The sequence below is a fragment of the Bicyclus anynana genome, chromosome 16 (assembly GCF_947172395.1).
Source record: "Bicyclus anynana chromosome 16, ilBicAnyn1.1, whole genome shotgun sequence".
NCBI lineage: Eukaryota > Metazoa > Arthropoda > Insecta > Lepidoptera > Nymphalidae > Bicyclus > Bicyclus anynana.
In genome coordinates this window covers 409,766-433,182 of record NC_069098.1, presented here as the reverse complement: position 1 = coordinate 433,182, position 23,417 = coordinate 409,766, and the positions used below count along the sequence as shown (strand labels likewise).

At 37.3% G+C, this 23,417-nt stretch overlaps 1 protein-coding gene across 2 annotated transcripts in view; it reads right to left on the bottom strand.

Moving 5' to 3' along the window:
* LOC112054788 (visual system homeobox 2-like) overlaps positions 1 to 23,417 on the bottom strand; it is a 136,073-nt gene that overhangs the window by 5,657 nt on the left and 106,999 nt on the right. For both annotated transcript variants that reach the window (XM_052886086.1, XM_052886087.1), the window contains 2 exons: positions 20,636 to 20,810; positions 540 to 670 (listed from right to left, as the gene is read on the bottom strand). In XM_052886086.1, the coding sequence (XP_052742046.1) occupies positions 540 to 670; positions 20,636 to 20,810 (306 nt within the window). The remainder of the gene's footprint in view (positions 1 to 539; positions 671 to 20,635; positions 20,811 to 23,417) is intronic.

Sequence of the window (23,417 nt, the reverse complement as noted above, 5' to 3'; positions counted from 1 at the left end):
TACTGATAAGGTACGTTAAAAAGCTTAGGTATATTAGTCAGTACGCCGAGGGAATCAGTCATCATTATTATCATAATTACAAACAGATGAGGTTGGATGTCAAGTGCCGAGACAGAACTGAAGGTTCTCCCCTCGCAGCTATCTACTTGTTTGCCTCGCTTATTAAATCATCTTTACTGTAATGTACCTTCGTTTGACAGAAAGCCTCAATAGTGCAACGGTTAAACGGAATAGAATTAGAAATTTGTTACTACAATCTCCACTTGTTATATTGCCTTGCGTATTTTTACTTTCGACGTTTTGCTTATTGAAGAAAGTTAATTCTTGAAAATGTCAACAACATGGATATTTATTCTTAAAACAAAAATAGATTAAAATTAACACGTAATTTGCGAATGATGGACGTTGGGGTCACAAAGTTTAAAATTTTTCCTACCAGAAAACGCAGCTTGTCGACCCCCCACTGGGTGGTTTGAAGACATCAAGCGAGTCGCTGGATAGGTATAGGTGGCTTGTGCTGACCGATGCGCTTCAGTTACCTGCGTGTCGTGCGCGTCGTGGCGGTGCGGCGAGGCGGAGGGCGCGCGCTCGGCCTCCGCCTCAGAGCCCTCGCGCTCCGACCCTGACTCCTTGAGGTGGTGCGCCGCCTCCAGCGACTTGCGGTGCATGCCTGCCCAACAAAACGACATACTTTAGTATACATTTTACCTAAGTGTTAGGTAGGTAAGTATTTACAATAAAGTAGGAAGGTAGATAGGTATATGATAGGATCCCTAAAGGTTCTTCTACTATAAGACACAATCGGTCTAACTCTATTGTCGTTACAATTTTTTATTTAACTTGTTATGACAGGTATGAAGTCAACTCTTGGAAGCTTCATTAAAGAACTTCCCTCATTCCTGGCTTTCAAACTTTAGTGACAATGCAATAGGTAATATGAGACCTTTGTTCTGATGATGTAGAAAGAAGGTAACCATAGGAACTCCTAAATTAATCTACATAAACTCATCGAGTTTGTGTTCATTTTTCTTGGAAGAACTTAATTGCTAAATGCTACATTTATTTCAAAAGTAAAGATGTAAAAATAATTTAATTAAAAAGAAATGCACCAAAATGCCCTAAATAACAAATAGTCCAAGGTATACCTACATAATACCTTAGTACCTATTGATTTTTATATCATCACCTTGATAAAAATATGTAAGTGATGACATATAAATGATCAGAAATTATCTAGAAGATTCTTTTTGAAAAGAAAATGAATTGCGAGTTTTGTCAGAAGAATTGTCACAAGAATTAGAAGTCATAACATAAGTGTTGCTGATCCTATCGATTTGGTGGCAAAAGAAAGTTCAATATAAATTAGGCGCAGAGCACCGAAGTCGCCACAAGGCTCGCGACACGGCTGCCGGCGCTCAGACAATGCCCTCAATAGGACTCTATTATCCATTGTGTTGTGGCTCCTTAATGAGAGAATAGACAGACAATGCGACTCGTATTTAATAAACAGACGATTCGACGAGCAAGCCTTTCGGCGCAATATCCAATACTGCGTCGCAGACGAGCGATTTTGACATACAAAGTCATTTTAAGTTTTTGATACTAAGGCCTCATTCTCACGAGAGTTAAAAAAGCGATGTGTTAAAACCCAGCGTTCGCTGGCGTAGCGCAGAGAATTAAGATAATTCTCTGGTGTGCAGGTTTCCTCACGATGTTTTCCTTCACCGATTGAGACACGTGATATTGAATTTCTTAAAATGCACACAACTGAAAAGTTGGAGGTGCATGCCCCGGACCGGATTCGAACCCGATTCGCTATCACGGCTCTCAAAAAAAAATACAACCGACTTCAAAATCACAATAATGTTTCTACTAAACAAAAAAGCGAAAAATAACATCGTATTATGTGCTAGCTTCTGATTAGCTTGAAACTGGTACCAAGTTAGTGTTGTGTTATTTAAAGCTATCTGAAAGAAACGTCTGTAAATGTAGTTAAAATATGATTTAAAAGTCTTGAACTTTGGAATGCATTTTTGTTGTGTTTGAACGCTTTTTTAACGAGTGTGTTGGAAATAGACCATGAATTAAATTAAGAACGTAAATAAAAGCGCCAATACAGGGTTTCAACGTATCACTTTTTAACCCTCGTGCGAATGAGGCCTACGTGACTTAAATTAAATAAAATTTTCCCTAGTGTAAACCTGTGCGAGAAGTGTGTAGATTAAAAATATTGCAAAAGACCGGAAGAGACCATTTCTACTCATGACCATCATGGCCAAACTTCAGTTGGAAGAAGGCATCTAATGATGATGATGTGTAAAACTAACTGAAAATTACAAAATCTCCTGAAATTTTAACCTAAGACAATCTACCAACCGTAACCATACACAATCACAAAACTGGTTGGACTCTCTCCTACGCTCGCTTTCTCCTGAAAACACGGCAGCTATATAAAGCATCTCGGGGCGCGTGGTGACTCAATATCGCGCGGAATGGCATTTTACGAGATTTTTACAACTGAGTAGCGCTGCTCGCTGAATGTTCAATCAGCTCGCAGTTTACGACGCGCGGCGCCGCGGGCCGGAGCTAGATTTATTAATTTTCACTTTAACTGCTTTGCTCGAATGTTTATGCCGCGTGGAATACGAAAGCCTCTTGATGACCCCTCTGGCACAATGGGGATGATGACTAGGTTTGAATATATTGATTTTTATGATACATTCGGGTAAATAAGGTCAATGTTAACTAATTTATACATAAAAAGCAAAGATTGTCTGGATATTTGCAAAATAAATAAGATTATAAAATTTCAAAATCTATTAAATTTTTCTTATCGTAATTAGATGAAAATTCATACAGTTTTAGCTTCCTTACATTAAATGTGACATTTTTCAATAAATGAACTATAAACATAAACGCACAAATAACAAAGATATTGGTAATTTTGTTTGAACGCCCATACAAATTTAACGATCAGCGAGCCAACGACGTCACTAAATCGTGCCATTTTGTATGGAGCGTTTTTCAGGGATCCGCGGCAGCGCCGCAAATCTGACCCTTTAAATCCCTGTAGCTCCGAAAGTAATGATCGCAGATACCCTGTTACTTTTACAAAATTGCTTTGCTATTAGTATACTCTTAATTTATATACAATTTAAAAAAAACTGTCATCATCCCTATTGCTTCGGTTTTACAACAAATAATCCCGAATTCGATTCCGTTCGGGTAAATCTAAGAATTTATATTGTCTACACTTGATTAAGGTCTGTTGGTCATTATTTTGGTCTTTATTATCAACCTATTAAAATAAACAACAAATCGATTGTCAAAATGGCATCTATAGTATAATCAATAATCGTGCGAATTTTCTGACAGATGCTAATGTCACTTAGTAAAATAATGATACCATATTTATTGTCATAGTGATGTCCTGTTTTGTATAGGTAAAAAATAGTGCCCCAGATCATTCACTCTCAAAGAGGAATTTTGAACAGAAATTTCTATCATAGCGCTTAGTGACAGGCGGTTGAAAGAAAAATTGTGTAAATTATGTAATTGATCAATTTTTTACCTATTTGCCCTGATCTCTGCGGGTACCACTACTTCCGATTTGAAAATTTAAGCCAAGCTACTCAAGCCTACCCCTACCCTAAGTAAGTACCCTTTTCTATGTCATCCTGGTTCTAAGGTACCTCCACCAATTGCCAGCCAAATCGGTCCAGCCGTTCTTGTGTTGTAAGTATTGTAACAAACCCGACTTAATATAGATACTAATATTATATAGGGGAAAGATTTGATTGTTTGTTTGTTTGCATTGAACAAACAATGACTATTCAAATGTTCGACTCTGTGATGGTCAAAAAACTACAATTTAAAACAAATATCTAGAGCCTAAGCCAACGCAAACACTAAGTTTAGAATCGTCTGATGATGAAAATAAAGATGAAGAAAAAGTAGAGACAGAAAAAAAAACAATAAATTTATTCTAATATCGGTACTCCGAAGATCAACGAGAGTGCATACGGTTCTATACTGAGCAGGGACTAATGTGTTGGTATCGGAACTCCTTCAATATTTCTTTACATTTTATCTTCCATTTTAAAATATCTAGTTTAAACTTATAATAATAATAAGCCCTTTTTTCCGAATATACGAGTTGAGTAATACGCATATATATGTCAGTAATTCGGAGTGCCTGTTGGCATAGGCCTCCTCCAGTCTTTTCCACTCCGTTCTATTTTGTGCTACCCTCCTCCAGTGATTACCTGTAGTTAATTTGATTGTCATGCTTAGCTCGTTACATTACATGATTTCTTTTAGTGACCAGTACTTCTTCCAGCCGTTTGCTATTCTTCTGTTAACTTCTTTAGTTGTTTGTTCTTCATGGGAGATAAGTCAAATTAAATAAGGTCTTAGAATAATTTTATTTCTATCACTGTGACTCAAAATAGGTTTTACGTTTATTATTAAGCCTTAGACTGAGAAATTTCTTAATAAATAACAGATGTAACTGTTATTTATTAAAATTATTTACTAATTTGGTTCAGAACATATTGAGTGAATCATGATCGTTCACTTTGTCACATCACTATTTTTGATTCAATAAAAAATGGTATCACAGGAAACTTCAAAAGAGATCGCTGAATTCATTATTCGACTATACTTACATAACTATACGATGTCGACCTGCAAGCACCGAATGACATTTTTACATACAATCTCCAATTAGTAGGTAGGTCGTTAACTATACGTCAAAGATAATCAATAAGCCTGTGTATTAGGTCGGGATTAGGTTTAGGTTATCTCTTTCAGACTTTTACCAAGAAACTGCGAGTACCTACTGTATAATAAAAAAACAAAATCTTTGTACAGAAGACAGTTGCTTCGTCTTGCTTACGTAGCTACCTTTATTCTTTAAGTGCATGAATACCTATTTACGATGATATTTCAGCATGAGTCTTATAAACTAACAAAGTTAACAATTCTTAAATGTTTCTATAACTTTAGCTTTTATTTTCACCGTTAACAGAATGTGGACATCTGCTTACCGATTAAAACTTTGGCTAAATATAATTGGATAACATAGGCAAACTCCGAGCATAGATCTTTTCTCTGACCGTCTTTGGAGGTTCTATATTCCCATTTAAGGATTATGATAGCGCCTGTGGTAGTTAGATATACGAATAGATAGATAGATACCTACCACATTAAATCGGAGGTGAAACTTGTCAGCCTGTCATAAGTAAGTCCGGTAAGCATGTAATAGTGGAGCTTGATTCCCTAATCGGCTACCGTGCCTTCCTGTAGATACGAGTATGTCTAGCCATCGCAGGCCTTTAGTCCAAGAGAGTTTCCGGTGAGTGCGGTCGATACAACGCAAGCGAGGTCCAGTAGTGGCGACCGCAAGTAAATCAAATGGATTTATTGCCTCCTGCGAAATGGCGCAACTTGCTCTAATGCCCTCCTGGCGATTAAGGCTTGATGACCGCAGCCGCCCGCCGTCCGCCAGCGAGTTATCCGAACTCACTTCAGGCTGCATTTTCCACCAGGATGTGTGGAAAATCTATATATAATAAATCTGTAGAGGTCAATTCTGTACATGAAATATATTTCCAAAAAAATAACTATCAGAGGGTGATTAGTGATCGATACTGATGCCAAAAATGCCATCAGTAAAATTTTCGTCTGTATGTTCCTTATGGAAACAAAAACTGCTCGACGGGTATTAACAAAACTTGGTACAATTTCAGTACTCCTGGGCAGGTTATACTATACTTTTCATCACGCTACGATCAATATGAACAGAGCAATGAAGGGAAACGTTGGGAAAACGGGAGTAGTTACTCCATTTTTACAGCGATACTACTGTAAAGGCTGGATCAAAGAGGTTTAAGGTCGGACGAAGTCGCGGGCGTTCTCTAGCACTTAACAAACGATGAATAGGTTTTAATAAACACACATCTAATCTATAGATAATCTCGTGTGAACAATGAAAAGATGTATGTGAATTGTGAATAAGTACTTATAAGACTGTTCGGTAATCATGAAACCTCAGAATAACTTGTTATTTTGAACATTGAACGATGTTTCAGAGTTGTGGACTATATCATGCTAAGCTAGTGACTTCTGCGTGCATTTGACGGTGAAGTGTGACTCCGACAGTCTTGTTATTCCCGTTGTGTAAGTTTAATGGAAAATGCATAGATACGCTTAGATAATAGGGAAAATGAGTGGAAAATATCTTTACTTCCTCCTGAACATTTAGGTAAGTAGATGTAGGTAGATACATAAGTTTTACATTTTATTAATCACTGTACTTTGTAGTGCGAAATGCCAAGACAGAAAAGCCTACTTTAAGTTAGGTTTCTATTAAACTGAGGTTTGAGCAAAAAAAATCATCTTTCCTTATCCTAAACAAAACTAAATTAGAAGACAAAACTGCAACACAGACAAAACCAAATGAACTTTAACTGAAACCTACTTTTGTTCAAATATGTTTCCTCAGTTTTGTGTGATAAACAGAAAACACAGAATCCCAGGACAAAACTAAAGCACTACAGCACTAAAAGATAAATTAACTACTTAATACCAGCAGGCGATATCAAAGAGAGACATTAGTTTGCGGTTAGTGCGGCCCTCGGCGGGGAGCGCCGGGGGACGCTACAATGTTGTCGGGAAGTCTTCAGAGGAACAATTCGATTAAGTTTTCACCGAAGAGTGCTCGCAGAGATTTTTCACTCACAGTAATGGTAAGGCTTCGGTCACATCTGACGCGAATACGCGAACGTAGTTTAAAACTGTTAAATGATTGATTAATTGGATAAACAATTGCTTTGGTTTGTAATTAAGTAATTCGATAAACTATAAAAATGTAATGAACACAAGTTTATTACATTTTTATACTTTCTTGGATAACATTTTAAAGCAAAGCCTGCTCCAAACTTACGAGTAGTTTCATTTACACGCGAAAATGGCATAAAAATCAGTTGATACCTAAGTAATTAAACAGAAAAAGAAAATTTTTATATAGAGCTTGGTTAGTGACTCTAAGTATATCACTTTTATAGTATACTTGTACCGCTTACTTTTCCAAAAAAATACTGATTGCAACGCCACCTACCGGGTCTAAGTTTATCTGAGATATTTAGAAAATTTATTGTTATCTATTTTAGATATTGTTTTAAAAGTCATTTAGTCTCATAAATTTTATTTTCAGATGAATAAATTTATTGAAAAATCAGCAAACAAGAAAAGCTTGGATGTAAAAATAATTATAAAGTTTCTATTTATACAAAAATGTTATTGTATAGAAATGCAAATAAAAATCAAATTGAACAGAAAACGTAAATGCCTTCGCCGCAGTGCTTAATTTACAACAAACTCCGACATCTTGCAACGAAAAAGTCATGAAAACTCGGAGCTGTACACTATATGAATATATGTAAAATAATCAAACATCAACAAAGTAAAAAATGATTTTTAATTATTCATTTACAATATATTTTTACTTTGCAATGAGCTTTTCTTGCTGTAAATCCGTATTTTTCACAAACGCTGTAGGCTAATAAATATTATTAGCCAAACCAATTACCGATCGCAACTGATCGAACGCTCGTTCGTGTCTATGGCAGGCTGGCGTTACGCGGAGACGGTTGGTGCGCGCGCTCGCTCGCCCAGTGCGGCGGCAGCATGCGCGGTGGTGTCATTTAGAAAGATAAAAGAGTGATGTACAAAGCAAGTGTATAATAGGCAGATAATTCACTAAGATGCACTCCGCGTGCATTACGGTCCATTTGCCGGCTCGCACTTTGATGTCTGAGCGAACACTTTCGTTGCCAACAGTCGCGAGTGGATTGGATAATAGAATTCCTTATTGTTTTCGAATATATTTTAAATTTCGCTTTTATTAAGTGCCCGCGAATTGTGGACTTCTCGATGGGTCGACAGGTTACGAGGTTGAGGCTCCAGGAAGTGTTCGAGGGGTTTCGACTTCAATTGGCGACATATTTCATGTAATCAAAAAGTCTGCCGACTGTCAGTTTTCGGTAGAGGGCGACGATGGTGGACTGATAGGTAGTAATTATTTCGCATAAGTACCTGACACTTGAATACGTAAGTACGAGTATATTTATCATTATGTTGCAATGATTTTCTTGCAAGCCAAATAAATGCAGACCTTAGAAACCCAATCTACTTTTCTAAAGTGGGTTGGTGGGCTAAGGTAATGAAAGCCTTCGTTTAGGCAATTAAGGTAAATTATATTTTTATAATTAGGTAGTTAATGAGTATGGATGCGAGTTGAGATATAACGAGCAACTTTTCAAAGATGAAAGTAAGTCATTATGGGGTAATAAACCGTGTACTTTAAATTTTATTGACTAGTAATTCGCGCGACTTCGCCTGTATTTTTTTGTACCAAAATAGAACTTGTAAGTTGCATGTCATTATCAAAAAGAAATAAAGAGGTCTGAGGAAAATAGATTCTCGGCTTGTGTGTTACACTAATTAGCTAGGCTTTACATCCTAAAGCTTATAGGTTGCCTGTTTAATTACTAAAAGGGTGATTAATAACTACGTGAGATGTTTAGAGGAGTGCAGGGGAGAGGAGGTCGCGACAAATATTACCTTGAAAAATAGTGTAAAGTGAAAAAAGTTGATCTTATTAAAACGTGTTGTTTTATACAAATTGATTTTTGTTGCTTTGAGATTTTAGAGTAGCATCTAAGCATCATCATAAAATATTAATAAAAATAATTATGCAAATTGTGATGTTTAGACAAATTAGAACTATTGGGCAGGTAATTAGAAATATCGAAAACTTTACTGAATGAGGGGTTGAAGGAGGGTTAATTAATATCATGGACATGATCGAAGATGAGGATATCCAAAACTTGGCATTTACCACTAATGTTATTAACACATGCCCTAAATTTCAGAATTAGGTACATCAAAATTACATCATTATTTTACAAATTCTGCATGCAAATATTATTTGCCATACATAAGATCGTAGCACAAGGACTATGAAAGGAAATTAGGTTAAAAACTTTCTCATGTTTTAAAAACAAAACATTCTACGAGAATAAATCCCGTCCGTTGGAGATTCAAGATCTTAATTCAAGGCGTATGGTACCTATCATAAGGACTCCGAGGCACCCCAAAAAGCGCCGGCTTGACATTGTAAACGCCGCCTTGAGAGCTAACAAACTTAAGGAGTCGGACGCCCAACATCGGGCAAAGTGGACGAAATTATACCGGAAAGCGGATACACGTAGTAGGACCACGCTAGAAAGAAGAAGAAGAAGTAGAGTCATTTTCATGAGATAAGTCCTGCGGCTAAAACCTGGAATAAAATTGAGAGCGCCCTTTACAAATGACAAAAAGACCGCTATTACCAAATGACAATGACATTATGACATTAGCGCCGCGTCTGGTGGACTTCTTTCATGAAAAGGACTTTACCTATTATAAAGATTTTGATTTCTCAGACATTCTTTTATATACATATAGTTTTTGCAGTAACAACTTAAATCAACACATGGGCTTGGCACCGACTTCGAAGTGATCAGTGATCAGAAAATATCCCAATGTTTTTTAGTTTCGCTATCGCTTTTTAGTTTCGGAGGTGCATTTACGTTTTTGATGTCGATTATATTTAAAAAAATATATATTTATTAAAACTGAAAAAAAAGTTAAATTTACATTTTTGACACGAATTTTTTGTAAATCTTAAGGTTATTTGTAAATATCCAGCCATCAGCAATAGGCTCTGATATTGATTAATGAATCACGCCTATTTTCTTTCACGATCTATTTTGTACATTTATGTGGGTCCAAATTCAAGGTGTACCGTACCGTATGTAATAAATTTTTTTAATAAAATAATACTACCGACTTGAAATCACAAAAATGCTTCTACAAACTAAAAAGCGAAAAAGGTCAGTTTGAAAGCGGTACCAAGTTAGTGATGTAAGTATATGTAGTTAGTTATTCACACCCAATCAAAAAATAGCTACAGTAAACCGTTGAAGAGTTCTCTTAGCTGTCCTTTGTCTCCATCACCAAGCCCGTAATGACAGTCAGAACACATCTAAATGTAAAGTTCTCATCAATACAAATTATTTAATCCCAAACACAGGGTAGCTACTGTTACCCGTGAAGAAGTTTTCTTAAATGCCACTCGTCTCCATCACCAGACCCTTAATGACAATCAAAATTCATCTAGATGTAAAGTTCTCATCAATACCAATTAATTAAGTCCAAACACAAGGTAACTGTTGTAAACTGATGAGGAGTTCCCTCGTTTGTGTTTTGGCTCCATCATCAGATCGACACCAAACCTTTATTGAATTCTAGGGCTTAAAAATACTTAATTAAAACATCAACACTAGTTGTCCCTATAATATTCGAAAGTGTCCCTATAATATTCGAAAGTTCCCCTCGATTTTTCCAGGATCCCATAATCAGATCCTGACATGATAACTATGGGACCAACCCTATTAAACAAAACAAAAATTCAAATCTGTTCAGGCGTCTTCGAATAATCGGTGAACATACATAAAAAGAAGAAAAAAGATTCCGACGAATTGAGAATTTGTAAAACTTTTCTCCGTGTTTTCGTCGGTTGAAGATGGATAGACTGAGGCTTTGACTATTACTATAGTCACCACTCTAAGCCAAGGTAAGTTTGCTTGATGGGAAGAGAATGGGGAATATTGGACGTGTTTGAAATCACATGAAGATTAAAGATGATGTTAGATCAATCGATATTTATTATCTAGACAATTTCTTAACTAGAATTTACATTTGTGATGTTTTTACTCGTAATACTTACTCTAACCAAGATTGTTATCATAGTACCTAAAATAGTACTGTGGAAGATATCATATTGAATTTTAATTGATAATAATGACTGAAAAAGTCATTAAGAAAACTCCTCATTGGGTGTTAGGGAAGAGCCTTTGTTTGTGACAAACCCTTACCGTAGATCTATAATAGCCCGCCTCCAGAAAGCGGTAACACACTTAGCAAAGTGGTTTCGCAAATGGAGGATAAAGGTAAACCCAAAGAAGAGTGTAGCAGTGCTCTTTTCAAGGAAACTTGCACGCCATTATTTCGATTTTAAAGAGGTCTCCTACACGGAGCTACCATCCCGGGGCAACGCATTGCCAAATACCTAGGTGTGACTTTTGATACCCGCATGAGCTGCGCGACTCTCATAAAGAAATCCAGAAAAGGAGCTTCTTATGTGATGGGTCGTCTCTATCCTATGATATGTGCTAAAAGCAAATTATCCCTCCGCTCCAAGGCCATTCTCTACAAGACCTGCATCCGTCAAATAGTGACCTACGCTATTGTAGTGTTTGCCCACCGCCCAAATTCGACTCTTAAACCCCTTCAGGTCCTTTAGAACCGATTCATGTCCGGCGCTTCGTGGTTTGTGGGCAATAACGACCTATATAGAGACATAAATCTCTCCACAATATCCCAATATATGAAACAGCTCTCGAAAACTTATTAAGCGCCCGGACTGATACACTCAGGCCAAAACACCCTTCCCGAACGGCCCTCTAAGCCGAGGTCCGAGTCTCAGAGGAGACGCCCTTAGATAGTCGTTCTGCCCATCTACTCTGCTTTTGCCTTCGAGCCCCATCAGGCGATGCTTCTGCGCTCGCTTAAACCCCCTGGTGACGCCGCTGAGGTCTCCCAAGGAGTCTACGGCACTTATACAATCAGAAAAAAAAGAAAATCTTTAAAACGTGGGTATTAGCGGGGAATCCTTCCTAGTTGCAAAACTGCGTTGGTATCAAAAACATGAAGAATCCATAAGACTGCATATTTTAGCCCTCTACCGTAGATAATCAATTTTTTTTAATTTTTGTAAAGAAATCGAAAAAAATAATTTTAAGCCCCTAAAAGTTGACAGTCTGCAAAATCTGGTACAGATAGCCACTATGTTAAGTAATAGGTTCAGGGTACATCCGCGTCCTATTAATAGTCGTTCAGGTCAACTCTACCACCAACCTATACAGTTTATCCCTGAGCAGATAAAGAAGGTAGTCCGTGAGATGAAAGTCTTTACATCTCCGTGTGTGAGCATTATGCTAATCGCCAAGGACTGAAATACATTCTAAAAAAGCCTGAAATTATGCTTTTTCGCGCAGGTAAACTACAGGTAAGGTAACAGGTAACGGAAAGGATATGACGGATGTGACACTAAATGAAACAGTAGGTTGTATCAAACTTTATATACCTGGGACATATACTCGATAAACACCTGAGGGACGACTGTGACATTGAGAAGAAAACGAGGACCCTTTTGATTCGATATAACGTGCTAGCACGTTGGCAAATGCAACAGACCCGTCAAGAAACATTGCTTAACGCACAGAACAGAAAACGCTTAAAGCTAATACTTGTTTAATGCGTATTGCCATCAGTATTTTTATATACCTGTCAACTGTGGATAATTTTCCTCAGAATGTCACGGCAATACGCATACAATGGTGCATTTTGCATCTTGATGGGTCTGCTTATATATTGCAATGCCTCTGGCATGTTTGCTGAAGCGGAAGTGCCTGACATTTAAGCTGTTATAAGAACACGTGTGACCTCCTTATGGGAGAGAGGAAAACAGCGCGTAACAGTATTCTCAAGACAGTTTTTGACGGGATGCCCAGCCCTTTGGTTGAAACATTGGCATATTGACTATCTGTGCATCAAGACAATTATAGAAAATAGTTTTTACTACGGATTGCAATGACGCCTGGGAAGAGTCTTTTAACCTTTCTAGTTAGCACGTAAGTTTTAACTTGTACCTATTATTTATTTATATGTCCTTTTTTAATTTTTAACAATGTTAATACAAAATACGTATATTTTGCATCACTTATATGTATTATGTACCTATACTAGGTGCTTTCTCGGTCTCGGGGCTCTTTCGGACAGTGAGACTACGGCATTTATAGCCAGCCTTGACACCGTCACGCCACAGGTTCAATGTCGGTGTGATGCATTACAACTTGTCACTATAGAACGAACAGTACCTACTGTGGAATTGGATACAATAATGGAGAATTGAACTGGAGAGCTTCCAGCCAATTCAGACAAATGGCTCGTCTCTGCTGACACTACAGTGCACACTCAGGTCAGCTATTAGTATGATTATATGAACGATTAGCACTCATCAAATCTCGATTGTTTCTATTATATTTATTAGTTTAGCATTCACGCCTGCACCCAAGCATTGTCCACCTACTGCGTTTTATTACGAAATTTAAGAAAATCTGAATATAGATATGCTTGTATTAACAGATGTATTTCTTATGCCAAACTACAAAGGAGTGAGTGAAGTTGGAACGAATCTGGTGGTCACATTCGATAAATTTCTTTGAATAGGTTATATTGGTAATCAATTTAGTAATGTTGCCGATTACCATAAACTTCGCAACTGAGTTTGTTGACAACATTTTAAAGCTAACCAAAACCTCTTTCAATAAAAGACATTAAGAATTGCCGTTTGTATTTTTAAAAATCAGCATTTTGCTCTTGAAATAATTCGCTTTAAATCGCCAGTATGTACATACCGAGAGCACAAAAAAGCCTTCGCTCTTCATAATAACATAATGTAAACACTTTTACATAAAAATAAACGCGACCCCCATTCTTTGGACGAAAATAAACGAATACAGAGCCCTCCAGCTAGGTACTCGGAGGTGAGAACCGTGCAGCTAAGTATATAATTAATATGTAAACGAGGCAGCCCTCAGCAGGGCTGAGACAAAGCGGCGGCCATCTTGGAACCGCCCCCCCTCCGCCGAAGGCTGTATGCACGCGGCGGTTGCGCTCTGATTTGCCAGATTCGTTTATGTATGCGTCACGGATGCGTCACTGCGAGGCTTTACTTTACGTGAACTTTTGTTTTTTTTTTAATTTATTATTTTTTATGATCGAAGGTTGTGCACTGAGTGGGTGTCATAATATTAAATTTACGTTAGTCAAATTGTTAATATAATGGTTCCCTAAATTGAAGTTGTAAGTTACTTGAATAGTTCACGAACGATTTTCCGTATCATCTTTAGACGGATGAAATTAGGCCTACGTAGACTTTAAATTTTGCCCACTTGTACAAGTATCCACCTAATACCAACTACTAAAATACAAAATTGTATTTATGGTTCCGTAGTCAACTAAGAATCCTTATAGTTTCGTCATGTCTGTGCGTCCGCGGTTATGTAAGGATGATTATTTACTCGTCCATCACATAGTGTGGAGTAGTGTTGGATAGGTCTTCAAAAATATATTGTAAAGTATATTGTGTCACAGCACCATTTTTAATCAATTTGTGCATTAGTAAGATTTAAAGTGCTAATTTAATCAACAGAGCCAAACAACGGGTGGTTTTTAATTTTTAATTGTAATTTAATATTTTAGGATTTAATTTACTAGTATGTAGCTACTCTAGAATTAGTTTTTTGTCATCCCTCGAAAACAATAACTACCTTCTAGATCTGGATAAAATTTAGGTAGTGATCGAAGCAGAAATTAAGAGATCGGCAGAAGAACCAAAGTCACTGACATAACTCAGCGAGTCGTGAAGCTAAAATGGGCATGCTGCGTGGTTCGAAGAGTCTCAATTTGCACGTTAGGGTCTCAATGTACTGGAATGGCAATTTCAACCCCTCGATCGAAAGTCTATGCAAGAGGCCCATGTCCAGCAGTGGACATCCATCGGCTTTTAATGATGATGAATCAAACGAAATTTAGTTTCGAATGAAAATTGCATAATCAGACCACCAAATGTATAATATATTTGGTGGTCTGATCATGCAATTTCCATTCGAAATTTGGTACGAAGTCCACCGAATCAGATAGTGAGGTAGGAACGAGAATAACTAAAGAACTAACAATCACTGACGCGCGCACAAAAGACGAGCGCACACTACAACTCTTATAAAACCATTTGTATACTCTCCCACTCTCGCGGCGACACAACAACACTATTATCGCACTACACTAACACAACACACCCTCGGCAAAACAAATAAAAACTTCTCTCATAAAAGTGCTCGCACATCTGTACGCGCCGCACCGCACGTAGCGCACGAAAACGAGTTCCTATACTGAATGATGTCTATTGCAAAATATTTGTGAATTAATACCAATAACGTCGCCTGCTTTTACTAAGTTAATTTGTACAATTATAGAGATAATAATTATAGGTCTAGCTACTGAAAGTCTTATATTAGCTTCACGTATAATATGAAGTAGGCACTCTATCAAATTTATTAACTATCACGTGTCTCAAACGGTGAAGGAAAAATATTGTGAGGAAACCTGCATACCAAAGAATTTTCTCAATTCTCTTCGTGTTTGAAGTCCGCCAATCCGCTTTGGGCCAGCGTGGAGAATTGTTGTCTTTATCTCTCTCATTCCGAAAGGAGACTCAAGCTCAGCAGTGAGCTGAATGTATATGGGTTGATAACGAACTTTATCATGACGGTTAATGTTAAAAATAAGAAAGACTTTTAGAATTAGCTTACTTTGCTTTTGCATAAAATTATATTGTTATAAACATATACAATTATTTGGGAAATAATATGAGAATTATTCAATTATAATAAACATTAATGGCGGATATGAATTGATTATAATTAAATATCCATCATTAATGTTTATTAGTTTAATAAGTAATACCTAAGTAGGTAATTAATTGCACAATATCAAACAAGATTAAGTTTTTAGTTTATTCGACTGATAACAATAAGTGATATTTGGAAATCCACCATCTAATTATTTTATTTCTTATATTTTAATACAAAATAATCTTAACTTAGAACCTTAAAAATATCCGAAAACTCAGAAAAAAACATGCGGTAACAAATGTGTTCTAATACACGATCAGCCTAAAGTAAGCAAACCAACATCCACCATATAAAGATACAGTTCACATAACTTCTATTTCTTGGACATAAGGTTTACTTTTGTAAAGCAGGTTGTTTGAGAGCCGAGAGACTCGGAAGCTGTGAAAAATGAGCATCTCTTGAAGCTGAGATTAAAAATTATACGCTTTGTCTTGGAGCGGGCTTCTAACGAAGATGTGTTTGATAGTCTCAGCTTTTGTGTGTAGAGAATTAAAAATATTTTTGAAATATCATAAGTTTGAGCAAATGCAGCAAATTGTATGTATGATATAATATTTGAAGTTGATGGTATTTTGTTGGATCTGCGGGGAGGAGACTTAATAATTTCGTCGACTTAAGAACGATTTTTCCTTATCAATAAATATAACATAGATACACTCCTCGGTAGGCAATAAAGTTTTCAAACATCGTCAAATTTGACTTTACAAAAATGCTTGTAAACTAAGCCTACTTGAAATAAGCAAAAGTAAAGCTTATACGCACTATCTATAATCATCACTACATTTAGAACCTTATGTTATGTTTAGTTGATTAAGCTGCGCTAACTGTCCTTTGTCCAGGCTCACAATTTTGTTTAATACACGCTTTTATATATAGATTAATTTATTAGTTATAAGTCACGTTGCCATGCTTGAATTTCACTATTCAATTTTTTATTTAATAAAACTGCTTCTTTCGATAAACAAAATAATCATATGATCGCTTTAGACTTATTCGAAATTCAATCGAGATTTCAAAATGTACCTACGTCCGCGCGCAATGGATCTCGCGTGTTGATTTTGTTCAAGCTAATTAGAGCACGGGCTCGGTCGAGCACGGAGCAAGTGCCGAGTGAGTTAGCGAGGGTGGGTGAGTGAGTAAGTAAGCAAGTTGACTCACCGGGCGGCGGTGCTCGGCGCTATGGGCGGCCCGCTCTCCCGCTCGACTCTTGAACAAAATCATCACGTCAGTACCTCGAATAGTACTCATTGACTCTAACGTATCGATGTGACCCGTATCATTCATTAGTGAATCAAAATATGGGTCTGATTAGTTTAATGACTTTACTTTATTTTCAGCTTTTTAAAGTATAGATTGATTGGCTGGTACAAGTATAAAAAAATCAGTCATGCAACAGTATAGGTAGCTAATGATTATTTATTTTGATACCTGTTTAGTCCATTCGGGACGGGGCCTATTATGGAAACGGTGATAGCCTTCAAGATTTCGTCATTTGTTCTGCAGGTTGGGACCCGATCATGGCCACGTATCTTTTGTGAGTTAAGTGCAGAATATATCTTTATAATACCAATGTGTGCCAATCCACCACCAGATTACCATTTGTAGTGGAGATTACTGCTCAGCAGTGAGTTAGTGATAGATTGATGTGGTGGCTACGCAAACTTCATGTTGGCTCACATCCAAACACATATGAATTAAGTTCAATGCACCTTGCAAGTAGTTGACCTCGTTGGTAGTCAAAGTGTTAGAAAGAAGAGGTCATTTATTTGTGATGGCACGCTAAGTATCATCCATTCCTTGCTCTATTTAGTTCTGAGCCAACATCACAAGAGTCGGGAATCAAACCAGGGACTCACACAGCATGCATTACTGCGACAAGAGTGCGACACTAAGCCGTCAAACGTTTTAGTGTAATTATAAAGCATTTGGAAAAAAGGTAAAAGAAATTCGGTCTAATATTCCCGCGTCGTTTGAACGAGTCGCATTCCCTGCGCCGTCCTTTCCCACGTTCAAACGCTAGGGCGGATTTAATAAACGTATTTTCTATCTTTTTTTCCCTTTGCTTTCTAAATCTAGCGAATAAGTGAATAACGCAAACTATGTGCTTAGGCTCTAAAAGCACTCGGGCGGCCGCTCCGCGCTCCGGCGTGCATTACAATGCTTTTTGTCTTCCCGCGATAGCACTCTTTCAGTAAAATAATTTATTTCTATTAGAATTAAAGTTAGAAAATTTTAAAGACAATAATTTTTCACTTTAAACGTTCAAAGCTGCACTCGAAAGCGTTTCAGTCGCGCGTGTAATTATCTCCACATCATTTCCATGCGGGAACACTTTTTATCTATGCAATAAGGTTTATGGAGCATGCAGGTTTTAATAGATACGTTTTACGTTGTTTAGAGTTGGCTTTATCATTTCTAGACCCGACGTCAAACGCCATTTCACGCTGACAATTTTCAGAGACGATAGAATAAGAACAAGAGGGATCTCCATTTTGTGGTAGAAGATAGATCTGATGAGTAAAGCTGATGGTTATTTTACCGCCATCATATTAGTGAGGTGTGATGTATATTGATAGTTCCATCAAATCCATAATCTATATATAATAATATAAAAATAAAAGTGGTAAGATATTCTTTTTTCTTTGTTTGTTATACAAACCTAAACTGCTGGGTCGATTTTTAAAAAAAAAATCAAAATCACAAATTGACGATGAAAGCAGCCTATGTTGGAGCGCGCCTTTAGGAAATGTCTATTCACACTTGACATGTATATCAATCAAATAATCGGAGATGGGCAGGAAACACATACAGACATAGCAAAACGAGTTGCCTAGATATGCATCACGTAGGGACTCGTAAGGGCAAAGACAGGGTCTTGTTGAAAAAGAACATCCTATCCTATCCTACTAATATAATAAACGCGAAAGTTTGTATGGATGTTTGGATGTATGTTTGTTTGAATGTTTTGTACTCTTGAACGCCGCTATTGCTGAAGCGATTTGGCTGAAATTTGGAATGGAAATAGACTTTACACTGGATTAACACATAGGCTACTTTTTATCCCGGAAAAATCCATGGTTCCCGAGGGATTTGTGAAAAACTAAATTCCACGCGGACGAAGTCGCGGGCGTCCGCTAGTAAAACATAAATGTTACGACACGTCACATCTATAACAACAAAATCGTTCGATGCATGCACTTACCTGAGCTGTAGCTTGCCTAGTGAGTTCTTTTTGCGAAACGACGCTTTTAATTGAAGGATAGACTAAAGACTATTGATGGCGAGTGTAGTCAGGCCAATCATATAAGGCTTACTTACGATAAGACAGAGCGGCCGAACTGATTTTGATGAAATTTGGCACAGCGATAGATAGCCTGCATAGAATTCATTCCGATTTACCCACGGAAACATCATCTAAGCAGATGTAACTCCGAGGTATACCTAGTGCTCCAAACATTGTCTCCATCTCTTTAATAACTATAAAGAAGAATAATTTACAGTTTGCAGCGACAAATACACTTTACAGTCCAAAACTATCAGCTATCAGATAGCTCTAAATCAATCAAACTTTCCTAATTGACGGCTTTGAACCGTCTAGGACATATTTCAACCTGCTTTTGACTATTTGAACTCTGGTCTAGTTTGCAATGAGTAAAACTCCAATATCTATTGATTCTATGATATGATTCAATACGATACCATCAGGTACGGTTAGGAAAGTTGCTTGCTAAGATAGTAACTTCTACGTGGCTTCGTAGCGGTATGATAAATCACTGGTATTAGGATCTAAAATAAAGTAATTAGTTTGTCTCTCAGTAATTATTTTATCTTGTTCATTAAACATTATTTTCTTATCTCAATTGCTTGGTTTCCATATCACAGACTGAAGTCTCCAGATCTCTTCTTGTGACAACTTAGTACATAAACCTACTTATTTTCTATATCTATAAGTAATTTCCATCTACAGTCTGCTACATTAACATCTTTATAATATCAGTATAGATATAAAGTAGATGTAATTACTTATTAAAACACAAAAAAGTACAACTTAAGTAATAAAATAGGCAGAAAATAAACTAAATCTATAAAATATACTATATCTACTTGATAATGAACCTCTACCACTAACTAATAAACTACAGCAAAAGCTTAAATCATGGCATCACGTCATAAATATAACAAAATGAAGGAGTTCCATATTGTGAGCACTAAGAAACCATGTTAGATATTTAATATTTACGACCTATCTGGGCCACTTGTTCTTTGGAATTAACTAGAAATTAAATAGAGACAAAATGAACATGCTCAGGAGATGTTGACTATGATGATAATGTTAACTCTATAGTTGCGAAGTGGTAGAGTCAACATCTACTGAAGATGCTCTGGTTTTGGAGTGAAACGGGCGTAGAGGATTTTTTGTAAGACCTGGGTGTTTGTCGCATGGATTCCTTAGTTTTTCTTATTTACAGTAAACTTCAGCTAAGTAATGCCTGCTTTCGTTCAAAATTTCGGAAAAATACATTTGGTTGTAAAATGTTGAAAATAGCTTCTCAAGCAATCAAATGATATCAATAAAACACCATTTGAATGAACGAAGCAGAGCCAGGAAAGTGTAGAATTGAGGCAGCCGAGCGGAACCAATGTAGTTTCACATACACTGATGATTCACGTACCAGTATATCATACTGCCGTGTCTAAAACACAGCCACACTGCATTTTGTTATAGCCTATTCTACTAATATTATAAACGCAAAAGTCTGTGTAGATGTTTTGTTTGGATGTATGTTTGTTACCCTTTAACGCCGCAACTTTTGAACCGATTTAGCTGAAATTTTCCGGGATACCCGGGATTAAGACATAGTCTACCTTTTATCCCGAAAAAATCCTTGGTTTTCACGCTAGTTTCCCGTAATTTCTATAACTTTTTACGTAGTATCTCAGTGCTCTATCCGCCGGAACTCCTCCGAGCAGAGAGTAGAGGGTCGCCTCACCGAGCAGCCAGGGCGCCACGTTGTCGTTCTCCTTGGCGCTCTTGAGGATGGTCTCGGGCAGCGGCAGCGAGTGGCGCACCATGGCGCCGTACAGCCCGTACTCCGCCATGATGGTGGAGCGCCCCCAGCACTTCTCCGTCTTGCGCCACTTCGCGCGCCGGTTCTGGAACCACACCTGCAACCAAAACGGTTACATGTTTTGTATCCGTTGACAAGTTCGTACAGTTATGGGGTTTAATGAAAGCCCCTTTTTAAAAAAAATATATTTTTATTGCTAAAAGATAAAATACACACTTATACCAATGTCTTTTCAGTTCCGCGGCTAAGTCACGACTGAATGGGTTAGAGACCCATAGCCCGATAGCTTTTAATACCTATTATTACAATACAATAGCTTATTTATTGCTTAGTCATTTATATGGGTTACTACGGTTAGGTATAACAGTTCCCTTTATTTTTATCCAATATTTGCCATATATAGATGTGTGTTATACTGTCAAACACTACAGATTAAAGGCGGAAATATATTTGTCTGACGTGTCGTGTCGTGACGCATCACTTGTGTGTTGTGACACGTCGCATACAAAATGTATGATACCGATTCTATTCCTGTTGAATATAATTCCGCTTTATCCTGAAAAGCTTTAAAAAGTGGTGTATTAAATTCGTTTTATACTTTACAGTTGTTCTATACGTCAACGAAAAACCTGCGCGGAATACTGTCTATGTTCAATTGTTTGTTTGTTACCAATTGTTCGTGGTACTCGAAGTGTAACTGGTTGTAGGACCCAAAACATATCTTATATCACAAATACATAGTCTACAAATATTTGACGATATTTTAGTACCTAACAAAAATTGCTACTGTTTTGTTTTACTGTTTTAAATTGCTGCTATATTAGCTAAGGCTATCAAGCAAGCTCGGCTGGTGCTGCAAGCTCGCCTCAGCCTGGCACAGCTCGCAGTAACTAAGCACATAAAACAAACCAATTAGTGGCACACAACTCGGCTAGATTAAATTTTCAAATTTGGGCCCGCGCTGTGTATTTAGTCAGGGCTGGCGATGCTTCTCTTCTATAGATGGGGTTACAAAAATTGCAATCCATAAATTTTACCCATAGTAATCCATAATTTTTTTTTTCTCTCATTTTTTTATTTGTTGTTTTTTTAATTTTTAACAATGTTAATATTAAAATATAATAAAATTAACTCCTCGCTGCGGGACATTTGAGTGCCCAAGAAACCGGATCCTAATATTATTATAAACTCGAAAACATTGTCTGTCTGTTACGTTTTCACAGCTAAATTTCGTCAAAAGAAGGACGTTAGCTATGGCTACACAGTCCACTGTTCTGTATGCGGCACCAATTTGGGAGCCAGCTATGAAATTTGCTGTGCATAAGAAACAAGTGTTAAAAGCACAACGTATACTAGCACTCCGAGTTTGCTCTGCCTATAGAAAAGTGTCGACTGACGCGGCACTGGTTCTGGCTAACCTAAACCCATTCATTTACTAGCCTCTGAGAGATCGGCTCGAAGAACAAAAAATAGCGCAGAAAAATCAGGAACTCTTGAAAAAGAAACCCTAGCGAGATGGCAAAAGGAATGGGAAGGATCTTCTAAAGGTAGATGGACATACAGCCTTATTCCTGATATAGAAGAATGGACCAGCAGGAGGCATGGCCGAATGACATATCGACTTACACAGTGCTTTACTGGAGATGGCGTTTTTATGTGCTATCTTGCAGGTATTGGTAAAAGACCAGATGCCACATGCATGTACTGTAAGAATACAGATGATGCGATGCACACCATCTTCCACTGCGTAAAGTGGGAACATGAAAGACGAGAAGTTTCTGCAAAGGTGGGCGATATTAGTGTACAAAATTTGGTATCTAAAATGCTGGAATCTGATAAAAATTGGAATGTTATCAGTAATTTCCTTGAGGATATTATTAGGGAAAAGGAAAAGGAGGAAAAGAGGAGGAAAATAACAAGAACTTAAGACAGACAAAAATGTTACCGTGTTATAGGCTGAAAGGCGGGTACACGGCTAACAGGGCGATAGGAGGGGTTTTTAGCCGGTAGGAGTCCGGCACTACCCTTTAGGGTGTCCATGAGGATTTCCCCTCCTGACGAAGAAAAAAAAAAAAAGCTAAATTTCTGAATTGTGATGAATTTAGGTACAGAAATAAATAGTTTCGGTAGTAAGGCATATTTGGCGAAGCCTATTTTGGACCTCGAAATCGCTTTAAAAAATGTATTTTAATGTTACAGTAAATTTTAATATTGCAATTTGCAAGACAATGAATGAATGACAAGAGCATTTACACGTGTATATTATTTAAAGTACTTTATTTATAATATTAATATTGTAAAAAATGTGTCATATCCTTGTCTGAAAGGCCTTGAAGACCCTAATACCTAAATAATTTGCGGAATGTACTTACATTTTTTTACAAACACTGTGCGAGTTGTGGTAGCTTTTAAAAGGGCTAAAATTCACTTCTAGACACCTAGGTGGCGTTGGCTAATAGGTAGGTAGGTAGGTAGAAGGTACTTTTCCTTTTACTTTTTTGCCATTTTTGACTATTTTTGCTGCAAATTTGGCGGTATTGGTATACTTCGCTACTGTGAGCACGTCTTCAGTCCTGCGCATTATCGCTCTTAATCTTAGGTCATTACACCCACTGTCATGTCGGACTATGCGAGCAAGGGACCTTCATCGAACAGTAGGTACAGGAGTATTTGCTCAAATACTTGTGCACTAAACATATCACTC